Here is an 8034-nt window from a genome sequence, read left to right as displayed (position 1 = left end):
GAAACATATTACCAGTGATTCCCTTAGACCCAGGCTCGTTCATAGGCAGGTATTTCCCTGCTTAAGTTAAAAAAAAATAGGAAAAAAAAAGTGTTCTTCTATGCAGGTCTGCAAGGTAAAAGTGCAGTACTTGAATATCACTTAGACACTGGATTTAAGAAAGAACACGATATTGTGAGGTAAGGAAGGAAAGACAAGAATAACAGTCGGAAGGATATAAAGATCTGTAAGTTTTTGTTCAGAAACTGATACAGCGTTAAGAGTGAGTCAGAAAAGCATTTGATATAGAACACCCCTTTAACAACCCTCTCCTTCACTAATGCCCTTCTACAGATGCACAACAAAAGCCATATTTCCATGCCGAAACATGCATACAGTACCTCTTAATTCTCTAACATGCCAATCAGGAGCAAAGTGAAAAAAGGAAGACAAAGGAATAAAATTAGGATAAGCACAACATAGACGACTCACATGTTCAGTAAGACTCACTCGTATTAATTAACATTCGTTTTCAAAAAAAATTCAAGTATATTTAGCAAACACAGCATCTTTGTTAAAAAAAAAAGTAAACATGATAAAGATAATTCTAATAGCAGAGGGGGAAGAAGCCATGGTTACAAAGCAAATCTGACATCATAAATGATCACCAAAACACAAAGGAAGAATTTTTCACTGACAGTCACCTCCTACTCCCACAGATGTCAGTGACAGAAGCTGCTGACGTCAGAAGTGTAGGATTCAGATATGTAAAATGAGAAAGGATGAAACAAAATTGTTACAACTGAGATTAAAAATAACACCTTGTCCTTCCTCCCATAGCAGAATTCATTTTCTAGTCTGTGCAAACAGTTCAAGCATTGTCTAGGTGAGGAGATGGATGGAGCTACCTCTTCCAAGACCGCCTAGTGTGTCAGGTAAAAGACCTGAACTGGATGTTCTGGTCTCAGGCTTGTACTCCATCCCAGAATCAGAGAAGAGAGCCTTGTGTCCTAGTTTCTCAGCTTTTGAAGCTCCTGAGACTGCCTTACAAGTCCCTGGTTCCCCATCACCAACAGGTTCACTGGAAAAGTTGTCTTTGGCAATATACTACCTCCATCTGTCAGAGCAGTGGGATGGCAGGAAAAGAAGAGGATTTGATACTGACCTCCACAGTGTGCTGGGTTCCTCTTCATGCGCATTACCAGTGTTCACAGCGTCAAACCAAAGCCAGCATTTCCCTATATGCACTGCAGAGCACTCGCACCAGGCCCTGGGGTAGCCGAAGGCTTTGGTAAACCCCTCTTTTTCTTTTTATCGGCTAGAAAGGTGAATTACTGAATGGAGGCTGATCAGAATATGATGTCTGAGAAAAACTGTGATCAGCAGTATCTGCTCCGGTGTTTTCTACACAACAATGAAATGCCTTGAAGCTCTGGTTTCCCCTTGTTTTCCCCCTTTCTAGGTCGCTTTGCATGATGCCTTTTCTGGTGCTGTCGTAGACATTCCTCTCTTCTGACAACTACCTTGCAAACCAAACAGGCCAGCAAGTAAGCACAAAGCAGCCCCAATCCCTGCAAGGCTGGGACATACCTTGGTGCTAACTGTGAAAAACAAACTTCTTGGATGACCTTACATGAGTTCCAGTGAGCTCTTAGTATCAGCTTGGGTGTGATTTTCAACAGCTCTCTTTTCTGGACAGGCCACTGTGACTTACGTCATTTCCAGTACCAAACAAATTACGGGCTTCCACACCTAGGCAGCCACTTCTGAAACACCTTTGCGTTATCCCATGCCTTCAGAATAAATCACCGAACAGATGGTGTCCCTCTAAGCTTGGGAAATCACTATTCAGGTGTTGCAACACATCTGTGAGGAAAAACCCTCTCTGCTGTTGAGCCTTTTTTCCATCCAAAGTAGTTTTAGCATATCAATTTCCTATGTATTAAGCAAATAAATCCAGTTCCTCTCTTATTCTAGAAGTGCCAATCAGATGTTCTAAGCATCCCTTTGGTGGAAGAGTACAGCCTAGTGGCAGGAAAACGAAAGACCGGCCTGTTCCACTTCTCTACGTGCCCGTCAAGACAAAGCTGGACAGAGAACTTAACACCGCACCAGTTACAACTGAAGGTTACTTCTGAACAGGTTACGAAAACTAAATATTCAAGGAACTGATGTATTGATAGAAAATATTAAAGGAGAAACAGCAGAGTAAATGCGTTTTCTTCTTTATTCTTTAAGGAAACAGTGTTGCTGTGAGCCTAAGGATACGAAGAAAAGGAAGACTTGTAAGGAGTAACTGCTTTTCTTAGACCCACTGATACAGCTGGAAAAAATGATCACGTTTTCATGCTCAGAATCTCCTTACCACCTGAGACATAAGATACTTGATGAAAGGCTTCAGCTTAAAGCTTGAATTCTGGACACATCAGGTGCATGAGCTGGTCTAATAAAAGATAGTACTTCCTCTGCTGAAGTTCTCTGTTACAAGATGGAGAGAAGCAACAAAGGCTTCTGTGCCACTGGATTTGAGCCCTGTGTGAAAACAGGAACCCGGGGAGCAGGAAAGGTCAATTCACAGTTTCACTGACCTTTTCCTAGCTTGTGACTTACCAACCAGACTATCACTTGAGGAGGGGGAAGAGGATCTGTATAATGCTGCCACACCAAACGACTGCTTCTTTTGTAAGATCACAAAAGCTTCCCATAAATCTGCTGTCCTATGAACTGGGTTGAAAGAACAAACGCATATGCCACAGCCAGAGAGCCACCAGATGATGACAGCTGTTCACTGTCACTCTACCGATGAAGTTCTAATGAAAAGTTGCCATCATCAAATGAATTATGTCCATGAGATGGAAGCTGTGGGTTGATGGTTGTTTTGTTTTGGTTTTTGCTTTTTAAAATTATTATGACTAAACTTTCAGGAGAAAGGATCAGCAAAATAATACAAAATGATACAGTAACTTAATATAACAACTCTTGTGTTGCTGATGCTCCAGTAAAGCAGCAGCACCAGCAACTGGGAAGTCACTTGTTAACCAGAGGAGTCAGAAATAAGAAGAGGATAGTCCTGACCCTTCAGACTTAATACCTGCTGTGCAAGTTTCTTGTGGTTGCCAGTACATAGGTCAGGCATAAATGGCAGACACACAGGCTCTGAAAATGACATGGATCTCATCCACCCTGCCTACCACCAAAGGGACTGAATGCCTGTATTTGACAGAAGGTTTGCCAATTCTGAACTGTGAGAATCTGATGGAATTCCTATGAAAAAGAAAAGAAATAAAGCTAAAGACACAGACTCTGAGAGTATACATATATCCCATAATAGTACTTAAACCCACCTTAAAAGTGTAACAACACACTTCTAAGAATAATTTTCAGACTTAAACAAAAAAAACAAAAAAACCCCAACCAACCAAACAAACACCAAAACCAACCAACCTAAAACAAAGCCTCTGTAGCTTACTGGTAAGAGAACCAAAGTGGCATTCGTGATCATCTGGTTAGTCTTGTCCCAAGCTCCTGCAACAAGCACGTATAACAAGTTACTAGTAATATGAATGCTCTGTACCTGCATCTTCCTCTTGACAGTCTCAAAGGGGAAGGAAAGTGTCTGTGCCACACCAGCTGCTACACAGCCATTTATGAAGTTCTGAAGGGGAGTGAAATGAACGATGGGTTCTTGCCAGATTTTGTCCAGATTGATGTAAACAAAAAATGAGCCCGCAGAAAATGGGACAGCACCTAGAAAGCAAACCAGACAGGTGGTTTGTATCAACACACTGTACGCTAAGAAAACAGAGCTGCTCACCACATAACCTAGAAAGATGGGATGAGCCACTGCCAGTTTACACCTCACATTGCTCAAAGCAGATCAATATTTTGAAGAACTTTACTTTTTAGTCACTGGTTTACCACCAAACACCCATATTGTAGCATCTAGATGCGCTGATAGGGGCATATGTTTACATATTAAAATGTGCATATTGTCAGAATTGCTAACTGCTTTAGTCCCATGACAGGTCAGCTCTTCCTTCAGGTTCTCTCTTCTGTGACAACCCTTTCTCCAGTCCAACCCTAGCAGTTGTACAGAGTTGCCTCTTCAGTCAAGCTGATGAGGGATACTTCTGTCCTCTTTTGCTTGTTTCATGCTCTCATCAATTTTATAGTGGGATTATACATTATTATTATTATTAATTTTTTATAATGTCATCTTGGAAAAAGGTGGACTGAAAGTTAAATGGCGTTTTTAAAAGCTACTTAGAGTAAATAAATAATTAGAAAGTCATTTCATGTAAAGAGAGAACATCACTAATCTTCACTTTTCACATCAGTTTTACATTACTGCTCATACTATCTTTACTGAACAGCTAGGGAGACACTCTCACACCTAGATAGGAATTAAGAACACTGTGTGTGTACGTGTATATATATTTTTTTAAAGAATTAAATGGTGGAAATCTTGCATCCGAGCACAACTGGATCATCTATAAAAGAAGGAAAATTAGTATTTTGTTGAACACTTAACCATACATAAAATGCTATGCACTTGGTCATAACTTTAAGTAATAAAGCTGCAGAAGAGGTAATCAGTATTGTCATGTCTTGTAAATCTACGTACCTTCTACAGAACAACATTACTATTTGCTTTTGAAGTCAAGTGAGCAAATGCACTACATAGCTGCAATAAACAATGTGCAATGAGGTGGTTTTTCCCCATTGTTACTTTACCTAATATAGCTGGTGAAACGCCACGGTAGAGTGCAAGGAGTCCTTCTTGATGATAAATTTTGTAAAAAGCATGAAGAATTCCTTCATAGGATGGTTCCAGTCGGTTCTGCACAATGAGCCGTGTTTTAATTACGTCAGTGGGGTAAGTCACAATGGTTGCAACCATGCCAGCCAGACTTCCTGCCATGATGGCTCTCCAGTGGGAAATATGACCCAACTCATCCGTGAAAAGTATAACAAGCCTAAAATAAACACATAACAGAGGTACTATTAATGATAGCATGAATAAAATGGTTTTAAACTAAAAGAGGGCAGATTTAGATTAGATAGAAGGAAGAAAGTTTTCACAATGAGAGTTGTGAAACCCTGGCACAGGTTGCCCAGAGAGGTGGCAGATGCCCCATCCTTGGAAACATTCAAGGTCAGGTTGGACGGGGCTCTGAGCAATGTGCTCTAGTTGAAGATGTCCCTGCTCGTGGCAGGGGGGGTTGGACTAGATGACCTTTAAGTGTCCCTTCCAACCCAAACTGTCCTATGACTCTATGATTCTATAATTCTAAAACACGTGAAAAATTAAGGCACATTATTCTCAATTTAATTGTTTTTCTGCGCATGAGCCCCTTCACCAGCAGGAGTTGAAACTTGAACATGTATTTCATCCACGTCATTACTATATATAACACCATCCAAGCACTAGAACATGTGAATGGGCAAACATGAGCAGAGTCAAAAAAAAATGCCTAAGAGCCCAAAGAGATGTTGGGTAAATCCACTCTGCACAGAAGTGCAGAAATGCAAAAGTTATAGTTAACAACTAAGTCAGGGACTGGAATATTTAACTCTGCAAATGCAATTTGTTTTTATTTTATTGTTACTGAGCTAAAATACTTCGAGTACCTGAAAGAGCTTTTTGAAAGGCAGCTTGCACAGCTCCACCTGCACCACAGTTCCCAGCACAGACTAAGCTGACATAGTTTGAGTTGTGGTACCGTGCTGGAGGTCCAGAGCACCAATTCAACAACAAAAAAAAATCTTCAAAGATATGGAGGCTAACTGTTTGGACAATTTATTTGCTTGCTTTGCAAGAGACTTTTAAAGTAATTTTTGACCACCAAATCCTCAGTTGTATTTCCACCTACAGGATGAAAATTACCATGACTTAAAACATGCCTGCAAAAAATTCTCTGATCATTAGTCATCAGTTAGAGACATTGGTCCATCCCTCCCAGTCAAAGTTATCATGTAAGAAGAAAAACATAGATAACATGGTCAGAGGCCTTCTGAGAACAACTTAACCATCCTCTGTTGCTTATGTTGGGACAGAAAGGTCCACAGGGATACTTCTCTAGAGAAGACTTAGGTCCAGGCACTATTATGCTCAGGAGATAAGTCTAAATTTGAAATTCTGAAATTGAAGCACAGAGTTTTAAAGGCTAACCTCCAGCTCATGCATTTGTGATGCACAGAAGGACTGTTCTATGTACGCAGGGCACTCCTAGATCAGGGAGAAGTGCCGTGAAAGCAGCAAGACACAAATAAAAAGACTCGAGGAAAGAACCTTAGCTGGAGGCAAAGAAACTTATTATTCTATTTTGGAAGCAATAACTAAACTGCCTAAACAGCAGATTTATATTCAAACTGCTTGGTGTTACCATGTCCAGAACAAAAATTTTCAAAGATTTACAAGTCACTGCTTCCTCAGTTGATGTTTTTTTCATGTGAGCATGCGTTTTCTACTTCATGACAGATCCCTGCATCTACTTGTCTCATGCCCTGGAGAGAGCCCAGAGCAGAAGGACTAGCCAAGCAGCAGCGAAAGGCCATAAACTTTTTTTCTATGTGTCTTGCACAGCCCCTAAAGCAACACAGCCTGATTTCCCTGTGCGTGCACTCATGCGTGGGGAGGGTGGCGGGGTGTCCCTAGGCACTACCCAGATAACATTTAAAACTGCCACGGAGAGACAGAGTCTGCGCACAGTAACCGCAGAGGGAGTGCAGAGTCAGCTAAACCCCCCTCCCCAGCCAGCTCCCCCGCACCCCCGTTCTGGGGCTGCCAACCCTGCTCAGCCCAGGTCCTTCTGCAACTGGCATTACTACCTCCTTAAGTTACTGTGTAACATTTCTCTTTTTCTGTTTCTTGCCTTTATATAAACTGTTCTCCCACTAGAAAATACATTTAAAAATCCATAAATAATGTATCAAGAAATATGTGTAAATTAAATTTTATTTAATTTCATGGTAGCCTACTTCCACTCGTAGTTCAAAAAAACACCCTGTGCAAACTAGAGACAAATCACAGCCTTGCAAAGGGAATACACTGTTTCAAGATGAACAAACAATGAAGTTAGTCATTTTGCTCAAAATCGACTGGTTTATACTGATGCAACACAGTGACTCTTCTGGGAACTTTAAATCACTGTTTCTGCCTTCCCACTGCCATTATCCCTCCCCTTGTTCGACCACCATGTGCATTACAAGCCGAAGGACACAACAAAGCTGCCCAGTTGCAGCGTTGCTTTATCTCTCCTTTCCCGAAAGGCGCAGGCAGAGCCGGGAGGATGACTCTTGCTCAGCCAGATGAGTAACAAGCCCCCGCGCAGCGTCAGCCCGAGCGAGATCTGCAGCAGGCTGGATTGGCTGGCGCAGGCTGAGCCCATGCTTCTCCCCACCCAGCACAGCCCGTGAACTGGAATAACCCATCACCCAGCTGGGCAGAAATGTCAAGTTCATACTATGCACAACAGCTGACTTTAATAAAAAAAAAAAAAAAAAAAGACACCCTCGAAGTGGCAAAACACTGGTGCGTGCCAACAGTCAGGCACCCCTTTCAAAAGGCTGAAAGATAACTGTCAGCAAAAGGGAATGAGAGGAAAGAGCCCAGAAATATTTAAATCACGATTTTGTTGTTATTTTCTTTGATACAAACAACATAAATACTTGGAAGTGTATAAATGAATAAAATAAACTGGTTGCAAAGAACAGACATCGCAGCCACATTTGTAGGCAGCATTCCATTTCTAAAGGAATCTAGCTGAACAGAAGAGATTTAACAGACTGTCAACCCTTCATCACTTGAAGAACCCCTGATGACTTTCTAAGCAGTGGCTGGCACATCACCGGGCCCCAGGAGCTGCTACGCTCCAAATAAACTAAACAAACGAAGCGGCGAAGGTGCTAGCCAGGGTACATGTCTCTGGGGAAAGGGGACACACGACCAGCCACCCAGCTGAGACGCTGGCGTTAAGGTGCCCCTGCGGACGGAGCTCTCCTCTCCACCGCCTCCTCTTCTGTAACGGACACGAAAGGTAGAGGGAGCGCGCC

The 8034-nt window shown here is 41.9% G+C and overlaps 1 protein-coding gene across 1 annotated transcript; it reads right to left on the bottom strand.

The window, feature by feature from the left end:
* Positions 1-3448: 3448 nt before the first annotated feature.
* On the bottom strand, positions 3449-7370 carry LOC104621784 (solute carrier family 25 member 43-like; the record flags this gene model as incomplete). The annotated part of the gene is made up of 3 exons (XM_010288356.1): positions 7189-7370; positions 4714-4955; positions 3449-3726 (listed from the first exon to the last, which is right to left on the bottom strand). Coding segments are annotated over exons 1-3 (702 nt in total), but the record flags the coding sequence as incomplete, so codon positions are not given.
* Positions 7371-8034: the final 664 nt, after the last annotated feature.

The sequence above is a fragment of the Phaethon lepturus genome, unplaced genomic scaffold (assembly GCF_000687285.1).
Source record: "Phaethon lepturus isolate BGI_N335 unplaced genomic scaffold, ASM68728v1 scaffold44965, whole genome shotgun sequence".
In the NCBI taxonomy this organism is placed as follows: domain Eukaryota; kingdom Metazoa; phylum Chordata; class Aves; order Phaethontiformes; family Phaethontidae; genus Phaethon; species Phaethon lepturus.
Note: the sequence above shows the minus strand (reverse complement) of the source record. Positions and strands in the feature narration are given on the sequence as shown.